This window comes from Myodes glareolus, chromosome 18 (genome assembly GCF_982192425.1).
Source record: "Myodes glareolus chromosome 18, mMyoGla1.1, whole genome shotgun sequence".
Taxonomy (NCBI): domain Eukaryota; kingdom Metazoa; phylum Chordata; class Mammalia; order Rodentia; family Cricetidae; genus Myodes; species Myodes glareolus.
In genome coordinates, this window is record NC_142043.1 from 67,130,601 (window position 1) to 67,152,355 (window position 21,755).

At 50.1% G+C, this 21,755-nt stretch overlaps 1 protein-coding gene across 6 annotated transcripts in view; it reads right to left on the reverse strand.

Moving 5' to 3' along the window:
- Anks1a (ankyrin repeat and sterile alpha motif domain containing 1A) overlaps window positions 1–21,755 on the reverse strand; it is a 160,948-nt gene that overhangs the window by 65,325 nt on the left and 73,868 nt on the right. For all 6 annotated transcript variants that reach the window (XM_085679889.2, XM_085679893.2, XM_085679890.2 and 3 more), the window contains 4 exons: window positions 21,409–21,605; window positions 18,696–18,788; window positions 13,794–13,914; window positions 887–1,473 (listed from right to left, as the gene is read on the reverse strand). In XM_085679889.2, coding sequence (XP_085536015.1) covers window positions 887–1,473; window positions 13,794–13,914; window positions 18,696–18,788; window positions 21,409–21,605 — 998 coding nt within the window. The remainder of the gene's footprint in view (window positions 1–886; window positions 1,474–13,793; window positions 13,915–18,695; window positions 18,789–21,408; window positions 21,606–21,755) is intronic.

The window sequence follows — 21,755 nt, forward strand, 5'->3', positions numbered from 1 at the left end:
GCACATGGCAGCTGTACTGCACCCTCCTTTTAAAGAGTTTAATGCATCCCAAGATTGTTCCTGGGAGACAGGCTGAGTCCACTTCAAAGGCAGCTCCGTCCCAGCAAACAGACTGTAAGGCGGGTATTTTAACATTCCTAGGGTATTTGCCAATCATTCAGACACATGTTCTTTTGCCTAGTAGAGCACTCTAAAAGTCTCTGGGAAATAATCGGTTCTACCTCCAAATGTTTAGTAACAGTGGTTAAGAAGAACCCTAGGTCTCACACCAGAAATGCTTTCTCCTCACCAATCTTTGATTCTTGAGCCTCCAAAGGCTCTGCCTAACCGAGCTGGGAATGTGGGACGGGCTGCGTGCATCTGCTGGGAGAGGCTTCTGGGTTGCAAGAACATGGCAAGAATAGCCAGGAGGAACCCAGAATAGAACATCGTCCCTGGAACCCCTCTCCACAGCTTCTTCCCAGCACTCCCGGCTATCCCCACCTGCTGCCCTGCTAAGCTTGCTCTTCCCTCAGCCTCTCCAAGGACACGCAACCAGTGCCAGGGGCCCTTCTGAAGTAACTTCAGAGTGAGACGGGGCGGAGGGGCTCCAAATGTTTCCAAACACATGTCATTTCTAGGAACCGTCCCTCCCTCAGCCCTGCCCTGCCCTGCCGGGCCTCCACTCTCAGGTTTAACCATTCGGGGACATGTCCTTTGGGACCCGGGCTTCTTGGAGCTTGCCGTAGTAACTATCACCAGAGATACTCTTAGCACAGTGCTCAGGGACGGGGCAGCCCTGGCACAGATCCTGGTCCCAGAAGCCAGTACACGGGGAGCTGGAGTGTACTCCAGCTACAGCCAGGTGGGCCAGCCCAAATTCTCTGTGACATCACAGCAGCCTTACCTCGTCCCACTCAGAGGCAAACGAAGGTGACTTCTCCAGTCTCTTCTTTCCGAGGCTGCAGTTGGACAAAGACTCGCTGCGACTCCCCATCGTGGTGTCCTCCGTGGGGGAGCAGGTCAGGAGGTCAGAGTCAGACTTTGACAAACTGCGGCTGAGCTTAAGCTCAGCCTTGGGCTTGCTAGTGGGAGGGGCTCGGCTTCTGGCCCCGCTCCTGTCCTCCTCTTCCTCAGCCCCAGCAGGGTGCAGAGCGACTGTGTGAGTCAGAGTCTGGAGGTGTGCTCGGCCGGCTGAGGCACTCAAGCCTGCTGGGAAGCCCACTCTCTTGCTTTGGTCCAGGACGCCGGGCTGTGGGTTTCCAGTGCCTTGCACGCCCGGTTCCTCTAGCTGCATGCTGGCCTCGTGGCAGGCGTCCTGCTGGGGGGACCCTGGGTGGTTCTGGCTGGGGGCAGTAAGCAGCTGGAAAGGGTCCTGCCCCACCTCACACACTGGGGAGGAGCCGTGGAGGAGGCCCGAGAACTGCTCCGGGACCTGCCCGTCCTGCCCCTCCACAGAGTCCTGGCTCCGGCTGCCGCTGCTCCGCCTGTGGTCTTGGAGTGGACAAAGAGAAATAAAAAATTAAACGTGGTAAGAATCAACAGAGTTCTGATGCAGCGCGTGATGGCAGAGCAGAGTTCACAACAGAGAGGAAGAGCGAGGCTGGGTAGGCTGAGGGGAGGGAGAGAACAGAAGAGAGGAGGGAGGAAAACAGTTTCATATTGTTCATGTTCAATTTGTACCCAAAGTCAGAGCATTTATGAAATTCCAAACACTGGTCTGATTAATGCTGCCTGGCAGCCATCCTCCTGTTAGACCTCTGTTAACATTACGGACCAGACCTTGCTATATAAGGCCAGGAGAAGCGCTAACTACAGACAGAAAGGACACACATAAGGACAGAGTAAGGACAGAACAAGGGACCGGGAGCGAGAGTGCGCCAGCCAGAGAGAGCGGCTCCTGGGACACTGGATACATTTCCATGAAGGCCAGTGTTATTTAGAGCCACCCGCCCGCCCTTCCTCTGGCAAGCAGCTGCAAGGGAAAAGGGAGGTCACGATCACAACCTGCAACTTCTGGAATTCCTTAACTGAAAGTGCAAAACAAAACGGAGGGGGAAGTAACTGCTTCCTTTCTCCTCCAGGCCTCTCAGATCCACATCCACGCCTCGTCCTTCCGCAGGAACAGACTTTCCCCCTTTTTTCTTTTTGAGAATGTGTGCACCTCACTCCTGCCAAGGCCTCCCAGCTGCTCGCTCATATTTGTTTAAGTTTAACCTTAGCTGATCCACTAGAAAAGGAAACAGTCTAGTTTGTCAAACCAGGAGACAGCTGCTGCTCCCGGGAGACCTCCCTTATACCCTAGAAATCTGACACCGCTAGTTCCCGAGGCCAACTACTGCCACACTCTCAGAAACTTCTGCCACGAAGTGGTGTAAATCAGCAGCTGAGTCCACGTCTCACGTCAGCACCACCCTGGGGCACCCGGTGGGAACTCAGTCCTATAGCAGATTTTCACCTGCACTCTCAGCTGAGGCAACACCACACCCGGCAGTAAACCACATTCCAAAGCACATCGTCTACACGCACACAAGTGGCACCTATGCCACTTCCATGGCATGGAACCAAAGAATTCCCTGATCTGTCCAAACAACCCAAGAACTGTTCATGGGCTGGAGCGCCACAGAGCAGTGTGTGGTGCCGGTGTTTTCACGGACGAGTAATCTGTGGCCCCAGGCACGGCACACTCTGCCCAGGGTGGTTGGGCAGAGGTTCACCCAGAGGAAGAACTGGCTCTGCTCCTCTCCAGCTGTGTGGTCAGACATCTTGCTGAGACTCTGGCTGGGCTACTTGATGCTTAAAAATCCCTCAGCCGCCATGACAGTGATGAGAATCCCAGTCCCCACAATCGGAGATGGGACCGGTCCCTTGGATGCTATACAGTGCTGCCTGTGCCTCTGCTGCTGCAGAGCGCAGCTCCCACTCCACACTTTCTTGCTTTCCCACTGGCAGCTGCAAGGTCCTTGAAGAGGCTCAGTATACAACACAGGGAAGGAAGCTGGGGAGAAGGGGTGCAGATGACCAGCGTGTCACATACATGAGGGGCATGCTAGGGTCTCACAGTGCTGGTTCTTCTGAGAGTCTCTACAGGCCCCAACAACCAGCTCCCTCCAGGCGCCCTCACGGCTCAGCTCTGGGCAGGTCTGCAGGGCAGAGGAGCAGCCAACTCATTCATTACAGGCTCTGATCACTAATCCATGGGAACTCAGAAGTATGAACTGCGGTGCCTCCCTTCTTTACATCTGACAACTCTGGAGTTCACACCCTCCATTCACTAATCCTATACTCTTTACAGGGCAGGTCCTGCGCCGTGAAAAAGGTGAGAACAACCTGAATGAGTTCTCCAGGTAGAGAAAACAGAGAAGAGGAGTTCCATTCAGTTTAACTGGGGCCTGAGGAAGCCATGACTTTACAGCCGCACACACACTATAAGAATGAGCACCAGGCCAAAGCTGCCTGCTGACTATATGAGGCTACAAAGAAGACAACACGTGACCACCTAATGGAGGTTCAGGGTAACAGTGTTTTCCTTGGAGAGGTGGATGGGTCTGTCGTCTGTTACCCTTGTTGATATTCAGGAAGGGGCCTGGGTGCAGGACACATGCCTCTGCTCCTCCACATCAGCTTCCAGGCTCTTAGGGAACCATTTGTGAGTGGTGAAGGGGCAACAGAAGGAGAACTCCACAGCCCAGCACTGGGAGACTTCTTGGCTCACCGAATCAGTAGGGCTCAAAACCCAAGCCAGAGAAGGTTCTGGCTGCTTGCTGGGGGAGCTGACAATGAAGGCCTTCAGACAGCCACTCATTCATGCCAGCCATCAATGAAGAAAGGGAAGCAGATGCCAACACCAGAGAGATGCCAGGGAAGGCTGTGGGCAGGAAGAAAGGAGAGGAGCTTATGTAGGATGGAGGTCTGTGGAGGGAAAGAATCTCTGCCCTCACAGAAAATACAGCCTGCAAATCTGTCAACAGGAGAGAAGCCTCTGCATTGGAAAAGCTAGCTCAGCAGGGCACAGGAACTTTAGTGTGTCAGTCTGTCTGACCCCCGTCTGTCCCACCTCCCTCTCTGTGTGTGCTGAGACAATGTGTGCTAGCTAGGTAGCCCTGACTAGCTTAGAACTCTATAGCCCAGGTTGGCTGCAAACTCACTATCCTGCTCCTCAGCGCTGCAACTACACTGCATGCCACGATGCGTGGCTGAAACTGGGATCTTAATATGCTAGTGAACTGTCTGTCTCCCCAAAACTGCACCTGACCTAAGTATGGAGGCTTAAGTGACTTTTCTATTTCCAGAAGAAAACACCATGACCAAGGCAACTAATAGAAGAAACAGGGCTTATATTTTGAACCGCAAGCATGACGCAGAGAGTGAACTAGAAATGGTGTGAACCTTCACACTTCCAAAGCTGCCCCAGTGCCATGCTTCCTCCAACAAGGCCACACCTCCTGAGCTTCCCAAATAGTGCTACCCACTGGGGATCAAGTACTCCAATGTCCAAGGCTATGAAGGACATCTTATTCAAACCATTCCAGGGCTCAAATCTATAATTCAATTCTGGATTCTGAGGCAGGAGAACTGATCTAAATTCAATGTCAGTCAGGCTACATAGCAAGATTCTGTCTCCAAAAAAGCAAGAAAGAACATGCTGAAGGTATCTGTGTCCAGCAATCCCAGCACAAGGCTACACTGCTCTTGGACGGCACACACTTTCTCAAGGAGAAAGGTTCTGACCACATGACGCAGGCACTACTACAGACGAGGATCTGAAGGAGCCCATTCCAGTCCACAGCGACTCAAGAATAGATCAGATGATGGATAGGAGTCAAGAGGTCCAAGTGACAGTCCACCCCAGTGACCTTCCCTCTTGGGATCTTTCTCAGAACATGAACAGCTGGGACGCATGAGGACATCCTGAGCCTCTGGTGTGACTGTATGATCACCCTGTCTCTGCAGCCCCTCGGGTGGAGAAGTGGTTCTAATCAGGGGCCTGGACTCTGTGGACCAGGGTTTAAGTCCCAGCTCTGACACCAGTGCTGCGCATTCACGGCCACTTGTTTTCTCTTCTGCGGCTGCTGCAAGGTTGAGCCGCTCGAGTCTCAAGAAACAACTAACCCATTCCTCCATAGATTTACCTCACCCTGCCAGCTCCCCGGAGTCTCTCGGCTCATCATGCTCACTCCTCAAGGTTCCCCCTGCTCACCACACTGGCGCCCCCAGGTTCCCTTGCTAAACTCTGCTCACCCAGCTGGTTCCCGAGGCTTCCCTCTAGGAATCTCTGCTCTATGTTCATGGTACTAGAATTCTCAACAACCATGAAGAACTGGTGCCCCTTATTTACACAGAAACTGAAGTTTCAAGAAGGTAAATGACCCTAAAGGCCACTGACCAAAAGGAAACAAGCAAGTGTTCTGATGCAAGCCTCAACACCCGACGGGGTCAACTTAATTCCTTCTTCCTTCTTTCCAAACACTCTGATGTCACCATCAGAGCAACTGTCTCTTCTGTTCTTTTAAGCCAGCATCTTTAGCCACAGCACCTTCCCCAGAAGACTGCAAGACAGGTTGTAACTGCTCCATCCTGTCCCGTGTCAACACCAGGGAATTTCACTTCTTCCCCTTTGTCTCAGAGAAGCCCTGCACCATTAGGATGTAGCAACAGCCCTCCGATCACCCGACACTTTCTAGTCCTCTCCTTCTATTCTGGAGTCACTGCACACAGTGGTAATGGTAACCGTGTGCTCCTTTTCCTCTGCTTCCTTGACCTGCAATTCTTAGAGTTTCTGCCACCTGGGATAAAGGCTGTGGTTGCTGCTTGGGACAGCTTCACTTCACTGTCCCTGTTGGTGTGAAACTTGTGACCTCTTGTCCTGCTCACCTGTAGATCAGGTTTTAAGGCTATTCGAGTCACACGCTCAATGTTTAGGGACTATCTTTAAAATGCCTTCTCCTTCCTATGCTAATGACTTGAAAGTGAACAGTCAAAAAGGAAGCAACAGGTCCCAGGTCTGTGGAAACAGACTTCCCCCAGCCCTGTGCTCACATCTATAGAGATCATTCAGTTTGCTGGTGCTTCCCATTCGTTCCTCTCTGGTTCAGCCCTTCTAACCTCAGCCTCTCTCCTACTCTTGAGAAGCACGTCTCTGGGTGCTGCGGGCATACCCACACAGATGTTCTAGATGTAGTGTCCTCCCTCAATCACGGCCTTCCCAATCCCCATCCAAACTGGTTATATAACACTTTCTCAGCCAGGCTAGAAACCTCAGAACCTCCCTCAGCACCCAGCCCTTGTTCACCCACACTTGGCGGCACCCTCCTGTCATCCTACCCCTGAAAATTACCCCACCCTTCTCCCTCCCCATAACTTCCTTCTGTCCCTCTAGGATAGATTCTAGTTACCCTCAGAGATTCATGACAGTTGCTGGCTGCAAGCTATCCCTGCACCAGCCTTTCCCGAGCCAAGACTCCCGAGCTCTGTCCCTTTAAAGTGCAGCTCCTGTGCTGTCACCCCACTCCTAGAGTTTCAACAGTACTGCTCTGTCTCTGGAAGAAAGACTGACATTTGAGATCCAACACTCTATGACAAGTTCTCTTTGTTCCAGCCAAACTGGAGTGCTGGCTGTGCCCCAGGCAATTCTCCACCTCCTCCCCCACCCCCTCCTGCCCTGAGCCACGCCCCTGCCTGGAACCTCTGATCAGCTCCCTCCCCAGTCTTGCCTATTCAGTTGAAGTCTCTATTTCTGGGCCTGGCTCAGACCTTCTCTTCATAAAGCTATCTCTGATCTCTTACGTGGACATAATTTGTCTCGCTTTTTCTTTGTACCACTTTCATATGAATTTAACTCTGTCCCCTTTCCACTATTTTCTGTATTTAACACACATGTCCATGTGTATATATATAACTGTCAAAACACTCTGTGGAAGAAAATACAAGAAAATCACAAGGCTTATTCGACCAGAGGGAAAAAAACTACTCTAACCCCAAAGCAGCAAGAGTGCAAAGGAGCTGGTCCCAGTCTGGCTGGGTCAGGAGGCTAAGTCAGGGGCTGGGGAGACTCGACTGCCACGCTGTTGACAAACTCAGGCATGCACACTTCCACCATGAAAAGCTTGGACTTTCAGGTAAAGATAGGGACTGAACACTGGCACTGTTTTCTTTCTGAATTCTGACTTAATCAATAGCAGTGATGCCAGGCTGGGAGAGGCCAGGCTGCTGGGAGTCACCAAGGCTCATGTATGGAAGCAGAGGGAGACCTGCACCTGGGAACCCTTAGAACTCGAACAGCACCACACATGTACACCGCCTGCAGATCAGCCACTGCTGCCCATGCTAAACCTCCACTTCACAGACCATTGCTGGATCTCCTGGCTACTTTCCTATGTGCTATCAAACCCACAGAGACAGCTACGGAAAGCTGTTGCTGCAACTCTGAGTGCTCACAGCCTGGAATGTCCAGCACAGAGTCAAACACTAACAGGGGGGCACAGAGTGCTCAAACAAACCACAGAGGGACATCCCCACTTGTCAAAAATGATCACAAATGCCACGTGGGCCTGATGCTTTAGGAGGACATGCCTTTTCTGCCTCAAGGATCTGCTAACATTTTCTCCCATGGCTGGGTTTTTCCAGGTCCCTGGGCGTGAATAACATATCTGGTGGAAATTCTCCTGTGCCACAGCAGGCTCAGCATCCCCGCCCTCCACGACTGAGGGCCAATTTTAAGTGAGTAGGGATCCTCTGCAGTTCAAATTGCCTCACACACAGTGCCGGGTGACTGAGCCATTAGTCTGTGTCCCCACTGGAGTTTGGCTCTGAATCTTCAAACTCTCCCAACTATTCTGAATGCTCCCCCAGGGGTGATGGCACACTGCTTATTAAAAAAGACCTTACAGCTTTTTACAGTCGCTGAATGTCAGGCTGGCTGCAAGTTCCTGACATCATTCCCACACATGCTGTTTATGATTAGTCCATCATTTTACTCTCCTGCTCCTGCCTTTTCCTCCTTCAGATGAAGTGTGAGAGCTGCATAGGCCGGCGGCTACGCCAAGAGGCAGCGTATGCCCATGCCTTATCCCCACTCTTCCTGCTGCCCTCCCAGCTTTCGTGAACTTCAAATGCCACCCCTCTCAGGGCCACCACACCACATCATGAGGAAAAGTTTCTGCACCCCAAAAAAACCTCTCCGCCGACACAGCAATCCACAAGACCCAATCAAACCAAATTAGAAAAAGCCCAGGTTTAATGGATACAAATACTCCTGGATAGCTTTCCAGCCACCCAGAGAGGAAACAGAGGAGACGGGAAAGGAAGACCAGAAAATCACGTGTAGAGTGGTCTTAAGCATCTCTGGGGAGGGGTCATCGTTTGGGGGGATTTCCCAAGGGTGGAGTCTGGACTAAGGCAGCTCCAGGGGAGGGGTCTTGGGGTGGAGCTTCCATCTGAACATTCCAGACTCTTTGAATATATGTATGCCAGGGGCTGGGGTGAAGCTTCCACTCAGACAACATGTACTCTTAAGAAGCATTTCTTTCATTTTCCCTTTCTTTTGTTCTCTCGTCTTTTGAGACAGGGTTTCTCTGTGCAGCCCTGGCTGTCCTGGAACTTGCTCTGTAGACCAGGCCGGCTTCGAACTCACAGAGATCCACCTGCCTCTGCCTCAAGTGCTGGGATTAAAAGTGTGCGCCACCACCTGACACATGAACCAATTCTACTGCCACTGTTTTTTTTTTTCCTTCCTTTTTGAGCTGGGGGGTGCTCACTATGTCACATCCGGGATGTTCTGGAATTCCCAGACTTAAAAGACCCCCTGGCCTCTGACTTCCAAATGATGGAACCACAGTTCGTACCACCTCACCCAGACACCATTAATTTTAATGTAAAAAAAGAAAACTGAAAAACAAAAACATAGGCATCTCAGAAACTAAGTAGGTAAGACTATATATCTTCAGAGGTTAATGCATTTGCCAGCTTTGTTTCCTCAAGCATATGTGTTTGTGTGCCTTTTCACACTGACGTACGTGTGTGTGCATGAATAGATCATCAGTGCTATTACTGACTGGGGAGGTTGGGTCTCTCACTGCACCTGGGGGCTCACCCAGGCCAGCTGGAGGGCCCTCCTGTTTCTACCTCCCTGACACTGGGAGTAGAGATTCACATTATCAGCTGGGCACTGGTGGTGCCCAAGTCCCAGCACTCGGGAGGCAGAAATAGGAAGATCTCTGTGAGTTCGAGTTCAGCCTGGTCTACAGAGTGAGTTCCAGGACAGCCATGGCTACACAGCCCTGTCTCAAAAAACAAAACAAAAACAAAGAACAAAGAATGAAGAAAAAAATTCATGTTTATGTCCATGTTTGGCCTTATGCTTGCAAGGCATGTGTGGAGTGACCCAAGTCCTACTGCTAATTTTACTTTTTTCTTGAAGAATTGTTTTATAATTCATATGTACGTATCTGTGTGAGTGCACACCCATGTGTGCAGGTGCCCAAAAAGATCAGAAGAGGACACTGGATCCCTGCAGCGTGACAAGGTGGCTGTGAGCAGTCTGATGTGGCGCCAGGAAGCAAGCCTTGGTCCAGCTCTGCAGCCCAACCTTCTGGTAGTGCTGACGCGACAATGACAGTGGGGACAGCACGCTGGGGGGCGGGGTGCTCTCCTTACTCTTCCTCCTGCTAGTAGGGAAACACAAATGTGTACACCGCATGCCTGCGGCAACACAATTCACAACAGAGAAACCTTGGAGACACATACATCCACCAACTGGAAATGAGAACTGAGAGGGGCTATTTAGCAGTGATTAAGAAATAGCTTAAATAGGCTGACATTTAAGAACCAAGACAAAACTGGATCCATGATCTACAAACAAGTGCAAAAAGCAAATTCTCATGGTCATTTGTCACATGTGACTCCATTCTGGGTTAAATTCCAGTCGGCCTGGAATTTCTTCACACATTGCTGTGTGAAGACAGCAATGGCCTGAGTGGGCCAGGTTTCCACAGCTCGGGAGCCTCCAGCAACTCCAGAACAGAGAGGCACAGAGCCTTAGCATCCTGTCTCTATTTATTCTTGTAATGTGTAATTTCTTTTTCTTTTTGGTGAGTATACACCAGTATAATTAACAAGGCAATTCAAAAGTATCTCCCATTCAACCCCACACTACAGACTAAGGTAAGCCAAGCTCTGTCTCATTAACATAAACATAAGCTCTGGAAAACAGATCAATTAATTCCTAAGAGCTGCATACGACAATGACATTAATGGAAAAGGAAAAAGGAGTCATTTGAGCTAAAGCACCACGGGCTGCTGACTGCCTCCCCCTGGGTCAGTGGAACCTGTGTGCCGACAGGACGTGCCGGGTGCCTGGGAGACCAGCAAGTTGTTTCATAGTTGGTGTCTCAGCCCTTGTCTAAAGCTCCAGGGAGTCAGGCTAAAAGGCAAGCCCACGGGCAGGGTGCCCTACACACCATGGTTCAGTTAAACAAGCTGCCCACAGCACTCACTCTCAACAGCAAACAGGGCAGAGCAGCAAGGAGCAGAAGGCAGACATGAGACTGCCAGGAACTGGAAGAACTCCTGACCTTGGGACAGGAAATCCCCAGGCAGCCAGGGGACAGGTTTGCTCAGAAAGCTGTGGTCCTTCCCCTGCACTCGAAAGGCTGAGCAAGCTGTGTGCAGTCATCCCATGCCAAGCCTCTCAAGGAATCACCCTCCTCCTTCATGGAGCACCTTCTTCAAGAGCAACATCAGAGGACAGGCCTGTTTTCCAAAGTTAATTTCCATGATCTTTTCAGATAGGGACTCGCAATACAGCCTCACCCAGCCTTGAACTCTGGAGCCCACAGCCCTTTCCTAGGTCTCCAGAGCTGTGGGGTTACAGGAGTGAACTCACGCGTGGCTCACGTCATTTAAGACTCAAGATTAAACTAAGAACGCACTCACAGGACGGGCAAACTCTCACGGCCAAGGCACCAGAACTTACCAATGTGGGGGACGCAGCATGAACCCACACGCAGACCCAGTATGATCACGTATAGAAATCAGCATCTCGGTAAGATGAAAGAACCGAAATACTCAAGATACTTCCGGAATAATAGCAGTATTACCAAGGCGATTTAATAAAGAAAAGGATGCTTCAACATAGTGCTGACACAGCTGGACGTGCACACATGAAAGTTATCTCGAAATGGGTAACATCCTTAAGCAGAGAACTCAGAGCTAGAATTTCAGCTCTGAAAATACAGAAAAGAATGCCCCTGGAGCTAGGAGGATGGGCCGGTTAAGAATGTGTCTCCTGTGTAGCAGGAGAGCCAAGTCAGAATCTTAAGCACCCTTCTAGAAAATGCCAAAGTGCGGTATATGCGGCTGCAGCACCAGCTGAGGGGGGGAGAGCACAGCTGGGGGCCCCAACAGTTCAGTGTCAGTCAGTCAGTCCAGCCCCATCAGCAGCCCCTTCATCAGGAGACCTTGTCCCAAAATACAAGGTAGATAGGGTGTGGTGACACCAGCGTTTAATCCCAGCACTAGTGAGACAGAGGCAGTGGATCTCTGCGTTCAAGGCCAGTCTGATGTATGAAGAAGCTTCAGTCAGCCAGAACTACACAGCGAGACACCGTCTCAAAGGTAAATAAATAGAGGAAACCACAGAGGAAGATACTTGACACCAACCTCCGGTCTCTGCACAGACCCACACATGCATACACACGCAAGATCAGGCATACCCCTCCCCAAGGCACGACTTTATCCATCAAAAAAAGAACTTCTCTAAAATGAAGCTCCTAAAGGCCACGGTAAGTGCGGTTATACACTGAGAAGAAAGCACATTCGATAAAGAAGTCAGCAGAGTGTGGTGGTGCAGGCCTGTGAGCCTAGCTAGCACCTGGGAGGTTGAGGCAGGGGAATCACTGAGAGTTCAAGGTCAACTTGGGCTATAATAATAAGACCTTATCTCAAAATCTTAGAAAACAAAAATGTTCAAAACAAATAAATAAAAAAATAAATTCCAATTCAGTCAGGCATGGCGATAGACATACATAACGACAGCACTGGGAGGCTGAGGCAGGAGAACTGCCATGAGTTTGAGGCCAGTCTGAGCGACACCTTGTCTCAAAAGACAAAAAAGAATTTATGCCAAAAATACATAGAGATCTCACAGCAGGTGTCCGCGGACACTGAGGATGGGGCACACAGAAGCTCTGCTGGGGCAGGTGGGGGTCCCACTTCTCCGAGGATGGCTGAAGCTTAACAGACCTGATGGTGCTGCGGCCTGGGCCGACAGTACACCACAGCAGGGGATCCAGAATGGTGTGTCATTGGCACATAGCTGAGTGGCTGCTAATGAGAACCTACGCCTACATGAAAAATGGTAACATATAGGAGTTTTACCTGAAACTCAAATACTGAAAATGACTAACTGGTCCTGGGTGGGGAAAGGATAAACTGTGGCACACCTCTATAAAGGAACACAGCTCAGCAATGAGAGGGAAGAAATGATGAAAAATGCAAGATGGATGCACTGTGCAGGACAGAGGTGCACGCTGACTCCTGACGTGGGACTCCCCCCCTGTGTGCTGTGAATACCATTAGTTAATAAAGAAACTAGCTTGGCCTGATAGGGTAGACAGGTGGGGAAAACTAAACTGAATGCTGGGAGAAAGGAGGCGGAGTGAGGAGAAACCATGTAGCTCTGCCAGAGACAGACACGCTGAAATTTTGCTGGTAGGCCACGACCTTGTGGTGATGCAGATTAATGGAGATGGGTTAAATTAAGATGTAAGAGTTAGCCAATAAGAAGCTAAAGCTAATAGGTCAAGCAGTGATTTAGTTAATACAGTTTCTGTGTGATTATTTTGGGGCTGAGCAGCCGGGAACCAACAAGCAGCCTCCATTAACAGACTCCATTCACATAATGTTCTAGAAAAGGCAAATTATTGGGACAGATATCAGATGCCCTGTCCCCAAGGCAGGGAGCAAGCAGATGCAGAGGGACAGAGGAAAACCCTTCACTGTGCTTAGACTGTCCCCTATTTTGTTTCTGGCTGCAGTTACTCACAGACTGTGCACAAACACAGATGCATTTCATTGCACCCAAATCAGAACCTTTTAGGAAAGTTCCCAATGGAAACTACACAACACACACAACTACTATGACTATGACCGAAGTTCCTACATCCAGGGGAGACCTCTAAGCAGGATGGGAGGCAGTGTGCTGGGGTATCTGGTCAAGGTGAAACAGAAGGGCTGTGAACTGACAGAGTCAACAGGAGGCACTAGGCATACATGGTGGAGGACCTCATAGCTGTAAGTGTGGGGAGCAGGGACAGGCAAGTTCCCTCCAGACACTGCCCTTCAGTTGGCTTGGTGTTCATGCATCCTCCCTCTGCAGGGCTGGAACTTAATTCCAGAATGGATTTTGCTGAAGCAATATAGGTGGGCACAGTGACAAAGCACTGTAGTTACAGGTGACAGCCCATCATGACCCTAACAAGGAGCATACTGTCCCAAGGTCAGGAATCACAGAGTCCACCCTGCCATTGGCATGGGCCTGAACAACCTAGCTTGCTAGGCTAGCACCACAGGCTCCAATCAGTCTCCACAGTAGTGCTTGCTGTCTCCCTCCCACAGCTGCCACCTGGGTGCCCTCGCCTGCCCTGGCTGCACCTGTGGGAGTGTTGTGTCCCCATCCACCCAAGAGCATAGAGTCTAGGTATTGATGAAAACAACCATGGGGCCCCAGACTTAAGAACCTTAGCTGCATGACTCACACCTGCAGTACCCGCCCTCCCGCCATCCATCCCTGTGCCATGGAGGGAAGCAGGGAATACCTTTAGTCTTTCCGTCTGTGGCCCCCAGCTTCTTGGTCTCTGCTGTGAGCAACAGCTCATAAGGGTGCTCGTCCTCTTCCCGGGAGACGCCGCTCTGAGTCCTGGGTCTCACAGTCAGGGCCTAGGAGACAGAAACACCCAGGATCCGTTGGCAGAGATGGGTGGTACACAACAAAGCTCCAATTCCCACAACCTTGCAGGGCAGGCCGAAGCAGGGAAGGGAAGGAGAGTCAGGACCCTGTGGACTCCCAGGAGATTTTCTGAGCCTACTGTGCGCTCTGGTGCATTCCCCAAAGGTTACCACACCAGAAGCTTGACGTGCAGTGTGGCGGGGATGGGCCCTGGTGGGTGGGTGGTCCTCAGGACTCCTCTCCTGAGTGGAGTCCTAGCTTATGTGGCACCACAGCAAAAGGCTGTCATCACCCGGCACCCCCTGCTCTTTCCTTGGCCCCACTGGGACGCAGCTGAAGCCCCTGAACCAGAAGCTAACGAACAGATGGAGCCACTTTTTGGTAGCCCACCTGTGAGTCAAATCCTTTTCTTGATAATGTACTTTGACTTGGCAAGAGAAAAGCCAAGAACAATTCCTGTATGGGAAATCTCCACAGTATGACTAAACTTTTTTTTTCCTTTGGCCACATTTTATCCTTAAAAAAAAAAAAATGATAAACTCCAAGCCTCTCCCCCCCCCCCCAGTGTTTCTGTGAGAATACTTTCCTAGCAGTTGTTACCTAGGATGCACCGCAACTGCCCTTTCTCCAGGCTTCCTGACTGCACATTTCCTCCACCTCCAAAGAAAACAAAACACCCTTGCCACTTAAATGGCCTCTCCTTCTTTCCTCCTCTGCTGCTGCAGCCCTGGTAGCCTAGGACTTGCTGTGCACACCAGGCTGATCCTCTGCCTCCGCCTCCCAAGGCCCAGGATTAGAGGCATGAGCCACCACAGCCAGCTTGTGACTATCTTCTTCACAGACTCCCTAAAGCCAGCTTTCTATTGGGTGACTTCAGATGCCTCCAACCGTCTTGAGAGTAGACAACTAGCAATGCGAGTTTCTGTGGGTGAACAGCAGCTCTGTCTACTGAGGTCTTGATTCAAGCAGGTTAAGTGCCTCCCACACGGGAAATGCACCAGCTGCAGGGCTCGGGGTAGGTGAGCATCAGGGGATCCTCAGCTAGTCCTGGCATTAGAGCAAAGTTGGTAAAACCACAGTGCTGGAGACACAGGGAGGGGCTGTGGAGAGCCTCTGCTCATCTGCCCTGGTGCCCATGTGTTTTAAAGGCAAGTCAAGAATGATCACAGATCAGCTACAGCAATCAAGCCAGAGCACAACGCTTCCAGAGCTGTTGGAAGAGATGAGTACAGCCTGGGAGGGAAGTAGGGGTAGCTAGATTTCCACACATACCGAATAGATCAGCAGACCCCACAAGGGAAGCTCCCACCTCAAACAGACACCTCCCACTGTACACTGGAGAAGCACCAGGTTAGTGTCCACCAGAGTCCTCCTTTGTGGGGACAGCTCACAAGTCGTCCTGAAGAGAGAACTGCACCCCCAGTCTCAGACAGAAGGAGATGTCTATTTATTAGCCACTCACGGCAGAACAATGGGCTCACTCTAAAACTGCTGAGCACAGCAGGTACCACACCATGCAAGTCACCTGGATGCTAAAGACGCCTTTACTCTGGGAGCCCTGTTTTTATAGGAACACAATTAAGGGACCATTAAGTAGTTCACACCGTGTCAATTTAACACCACAGGTGTCACTGGCAGGAATTTACGCTCTGCAGGTTTTCACCCATATGATCCCTCAGGCAGAGCCCTGGAAATCCAATTCCCAGTATGTTTGCCTCAGCAAGACTTCTCACCAGGCCCAGGCATGCTTCCCTGGAAGGTAACCACAGCCCTGAAGCCTGGCCTATAATCCAGGGCAGGACAGAAGACTTCAGTGGCAAATGAGTCCCCCAGGGAGGGCAAATGTGAGCCAAGTTCACCAACCACAACTAGGGTCCTGGGTCTAGCCATTTCACCTGTAAACCCAGAGGGGGTCAGGGACCTGTCCAAGGTTATGCAAAGTTCACAGCAGAGCTGCAGTCATTAAATGCAGTTTCTCGGATTCTAATCCAGATTGGCCTCATTTTTCTCCATCCAATTTGGACCACCTTCCCTTCTTCAATTACATAATGAAAGCCCAATAAACGAGGGTGTTCATTTCCTCTTGTTCTGACCCTGACCAAACTAGGAGATTAAACCTTCACAGTCAACAATAAACTTTTCTTCCAGACATCCTTGCTCCCACAGAAGCGGCACTGTGTCACAGTGACTATGGCAATAACCGATTTTCAAAAGAAAGGATTCCATTTTTAACTAAATTACTTCTTAATCTTCTTTCCCTTGTCCTCCGGGGCTGGCAATGGCTCAAAGCTCAAGAGTCTCTGTGGAGAGCAGCACTGCTTGGGCACAGAGGGTTGCAAGGAGCCAGCTGTCACCCAGCTGTGGCTTGGAGAATCCACAGGGGTGTGGGTGGCTGAGAAGCCTTGACACAGAGGATACCATGGCCAGCCCATGGCAGCTGGCAGTTCATCATGAGGAGTAAAAACCTTGTGTGTGTGTGTGTATCTGTGTGTAGCGTGTGTGCGTGCACGCACACCTGTGCATGTGTGTGATGTCTCATGCCTGGCATCATGATAAGCTCTCCAAAGTCAAATCCTTGACCACGTGACTGACAGACGCACAGCCCTAGATCTGGCTGGTCATAAAGCCTTCCTTAGCACCAGAGACTGCTGTGTTCAATCCTCCCAGTGCTGTAAACAAAGCAAAATGGCCTAAAGTTTCTTGACATCAGTGTCTCGGTGTGAAGTTTCGCTTCAAAGCTTTGAGCGAGCTGGAAACAAAGACAGTGGGGTGGGTTGTGGTCCTCGCTGCTCTGGCAAAGGATCAGAGTGTAAGTCCCAGCACTCACAGTGGGCTGCTCATGAGCATCTGAAACTCCAGTTCCAGGGGATCTGATGCTTCTGCAGCCTCTCAGGATCCCAGGCACACTTGTGACTCACAGACAGACAGACAGACAGACACATATGCCAGAAAAAATACCATAAACATAAAATAATAAAAAAGTCCTATAAATAAATAAATTAAAAAAAAATAAAAAAATCTTGTCTGGATCATTAAGAGAACAATGACTCAGGCCATGTTTCCTCTATATTTATGCATCCATAGTAACAGCAAATAGGAAAGTTCAGGGCTGTCACTGTCATGGTCTTCCAAACATCAACTACACTGGTTCAACTGATTTAGAATTCCAGGCTATTATGAAACACTTTCAAAGGATGAATCTCACATCACATACAGACATCCCACCAAGCAAGATGGCCCAGCAGGCAGAGCTGCTGCCTCTACAACCTGTGCTCAGTCCCCTGGACAACATAACGGGAGGAAAAAACCCTGTCCTCTGAACACATGCGCACGCGCACACACAAACACACACACACACACACACACACACACACACACACACACTGTAACATAATAAAAAAATTCTATTTTGTTTTTCAAGACAGGGTTTCTCTGTAGCTACGGAGCCTGTACTGGAACTTTCTCTGTAGACCAGGCTGGCCTCAAACTCAGAGATCCATCTGCATCTGCCTCCCGAGTGCTGGGACTATAGTCGTGTGCCACCACCTTCTGGCCATAAAAACATTTTTTAAAAACGTAGACTATAGTCAAACATAGTGGCACTGACATTTAATCCCAGCACCCAGGAGGCAGAGGCAGGTGGATCTCTGTGAATTCGAGGCCAGTCTGGTCTACAGAATGAGTTTCAGGACATCCAGGGATACTCAGTGAGAAAATGTCTTGAAAAAAGAAGGTAGACTGTTATAAATAACCACCTCTTTCCTTCTCACCCTCCCGTATACCTCCTATATATTTTTTATTTAATTTTATAAACTTGATTATTTAATAAACTTGCAAATAAAATATCATGTAGCAAAAGTAACCAGACCAAAGTCCTATCTTTTCCAGCTGTCAACTCTAACTTGATTCGTGTTTATATATAGTCTTCACAGGAAGTAGTGAAAGGGTAAAAACAGAAAGGAGGCCTCTGGGGCCCAGCCACCAAACTTCATAACATGGTACTGTTCATACAATGGCAAGGACAAGGGTACTTGGAACCTTGTGTCAAACACAGGGTAAAGGCAAAGAGTCGAACTGTTCAGCTGGGGCACCCAGACAACAGCCGGTTATGCTTCCCATATGGCCGGTATGCTAATGCTGCACCAGAACTCTTAGTCTGAAAAGCCTTGATCCAGATACCCACACAGGGACACCACGAGAAGATAAGGAGTCAAGGCTGGTGATAAGGCCAGGGGGTAAGAGTGCTTGCTCTGCAAGCATTAGGACCTGAGTTGGAATCTCCAGCACCCACATAGACAGTGTGGCATAGCTGTGTGTGCCTGTTACATGTAGGGCACATGTACCTATACACTCATGTATAAGCCTCACACTCACACACAAATACAACGATGATCTCTCCACAAAAGAAAATAGGCTGGGGAAACGGGTGAGGGACAGAGTGCTTGCTTGGCATACACAAGGCTCTGGATTCTATGCACAGGGGCTGGAGAGACAGCTCAGCAGTTAAGAGCACTCACTGCTCTTTGAGGGGACCCAGACTCAAATCCCTGCACCGATATGGTGTCTCATACCTACCTGTAACTCCAGTTCCCGGGGATCTGATGCCCTCATCCTACCCCCACGGGCACCAGCATATAAATCTACACATGCACATACAAAAAAAAAAAAATCTTAAAGAAAAGAAGCAGGAGAGAACAAAGCCTCCTTTGAGCTCACACAGCTACCATCTAACAAATGCTAGGTCAGTGATGGGGTGACCCCAACCCTCTACCTCAGAGGCTGTCAAGGGCAAATACTTCTTATCTACGCGTTCTTCCTCCTCTTCATCAGGTGGTGGCTTTGCTGGAGGCGGTGGACGTTCCCTCTGCAGAAGAAAAATAAATATTCTACCATCTCTCCTTTTCAAGTATGTAACTTTTTGACTTACCCTTATTTTAGTCCTTGGAAATAAAAAGAATTACGTAGGGAGCTGGAGAGATGGCTCAGTGGTTAAGAGCATTGCCTGCTCTTCCAAAGGTCTTGAGTTCAATTCCCAGCAACCATATGGTGGTTCACAACCATTTGTAATGAGATCTGGTGACCTCTCTGGCCTGCAGGCAGATATTGTATGCATAAAAAATGAATAAATATTTAAAAAAAAAAAGAATTACGTAGAGAATTCCTCAGGAGCCCTAAGTTAAGGTCCAGTCTCTGAGCAGAAGCAGGACCCCACACACAGACACAGTTCGATCAGCTGCACTACGGTTTCTGACATCTGCAGCAAAGACCACACACACCTCCTTCCTGGCTGCACGGGGACCGCAGGGAAAGCTCACAACCGCCCCACTGGCACAAACACTACACGTGACAGACACAAAAAACTGACAGCAAAACGCAGGGCTCAACTTTCAGCCTATGCTGAAAAGAAGAAACCTGAGACCAAAGACGCAGTTCCAGAGCTCTTCTAAAGCCAGGACTCCCGGGGAAGCAACGGGAAAAGCAGCTAAAGACGGAACATTCGTCCTTGCTCAAACTCCAATGCTGTGATACTGGTCACCCCTACTCAGGAGGGAAAAAATTCCACACCAACCTCTCTCAATCTCTCTCTCTCTCTCTCTCTCTTTCTCTCTCTCTCTCTCTCTCTCTCTCTCTCTCTCTCTCTCTCCCTTCTTCCCTCCCTCCCTCCCTCCCTCCTTCCCTCCCTATGTCCAGACATGACAAAACCAGACATGGTTTCTCTGAATAGTCCTGGCTGTCCTGGAACTCACTTTGTAGACCAGGCTGGCCTCGAACTCACAGAGATCTGCTGCCTCTGTCTCCCAAGTGCTGGGATTAAAGGTGTGCGCCACTACTGCCCAGCCCACACCAATCTCTTAGAATCTGTAGTTTCAGCTAGTCAGGGGACCGAGGCAGGAGGATCACCCAAGCCCAAGAGTTTGAGGTTACCCTCAACTCAAAATAAAACAAAACAATAAATTGGGGGTTTTGGTTTTACTTTTTTTGAGAGAGGGTCTTACTATGTTTTTCTGAGACAGGGTCTCATGGAACTTATTATGCAGATCAGATTGGCGTCACAGAAACCCTCCTGCTTTTGAGTCTGGGTGCTGGGATTAACAGTATGGCGTGTGCTACCACGCCCAGCACGTCTCTTGTTTTCAGTCACCCCTTCAATAATAACATATAGTTACAGGGAACCCTGTGAGCCGCCCCTGCTCATTTACACAGGAGCATGAGCACCAGTCTTTTTTGTTGTTGTTATTTTGTTTTTTGAGACAGGGTTTCTCTGTGTAACAGTCTTAGCTGTCCTGGAATAGCTCTTGTATACCTCTTGTAGACCAGAGGCTGGGTAACCGAACAAGAACGGCTACAGCACACGCAGGCACACATGCCAAAGCACGCATTCCAAGATGCTCTGGCTTTTGCTTAGCACAACCAGCAGAGGCTGGCCTTCAAAGGTTATTCAGCTCTCTTCAGGACGTGTGGCTTCTAGCAAAGGCACTAGCGCCCCCTACTGGGAGACACCTGTAAGCACCACTTAAAGCAAAGCCTTCTCATACAGGTTAGATACCAATAGGGAAGAGAAATGCCATGCTTGGCAAATGCACTTCCGCCACTCACCAGAGTGCAGAGTACACGACAGTTCCTACTCTGCTAGGCTGCCACACTAGAGGGCTGACTGAAACCCGCACTCAAACACTGCCACGGCATCAGGTCAAGCAGACCACCAACAAAGAATACTCCATGAAGTTCTAGGCCTTTCCGAGGCCACAGTTAGAAAGGTCAAGGATGACTATGTCCATCAGAGCTGGGCCAGAAGGGAAGGCCAACGGGAGAATACCCCACATATGCCCTCACATCTGTCTCTAGGTGGTTAGCCAGCTAGGTCAGACAACCACCAGAGTATAGAAACTCAGATGGATAACAATGTGCGGAGATGGAAAGAAAGTGGGGACAGGGCTGCAGACGAGGCATCCTGACTCTGGGGGAGAAGGGGAGTCAGGAGTCTGGAGGCCCATGGACAAAGCAGTACCAAGACAAGAGGGGCTGACCACAGAGAAACACAGTGCCGCTTTCATGAAATGGGGCCAATAAAGAATCAACCAGCAGACATACTGTCTAATAAGAGCACACACTGTCCGATTAAGTCTTGCTATGCCCTCCCCCTGGGGCAGGACCACCCCGTCTACATGGCTGGTAGGGCAAGCAGGGCTTGGAACAGTAATTCCTGTCACTGGGGAGTCCTGTTCTCCAGAGAGAACAAACCATGAGCCCAAAGGCTTGAACAGCATCAAGGCTAAACCAGAACAGAAGACATGGATGTCTGCGAAGGCAGTGGGGGTGGAGAGATGCAAACTGGCTACACAGACGGAGCCTGAAAAAGCAAACTTCTACCTCAGTATGAGCTGTAGTTTTACCACATGAACACGAGCCGGCACCAGACGTCCTCTTGCCAGCACCCACAGCTACCACTACCACCCCCGGAGGCTCAGGCCTGGGTCACGTACAGGCCTGACTCCAGCAGTTCTTGCTCCTGTGGCCTCGGTCTCCTTGTTCACAGAATCTCGGTCAGACGATCGCCCACTGGCCGTGCTGTCCAAGGAGTGACAGGACACAGCATTGTACAGTGCCTCGTAGGGACCCTCCTCCTCAGCATGCGTGTCAAAATCAATAATCAGTTCAGTGACTGCTTTCTCCACGTTGCCTGGAGAAGACAGAGAACACGATCATTAGCAAGCAGGGGCAGAGCCTTGGGTTCTGGACACTCCGGCCGAACCGCAATGAACACTAACCCTCAGGGAACACGATCACTTTGATAAGGACGAGGACTGATTTTCTCTGATTCAATACAGGG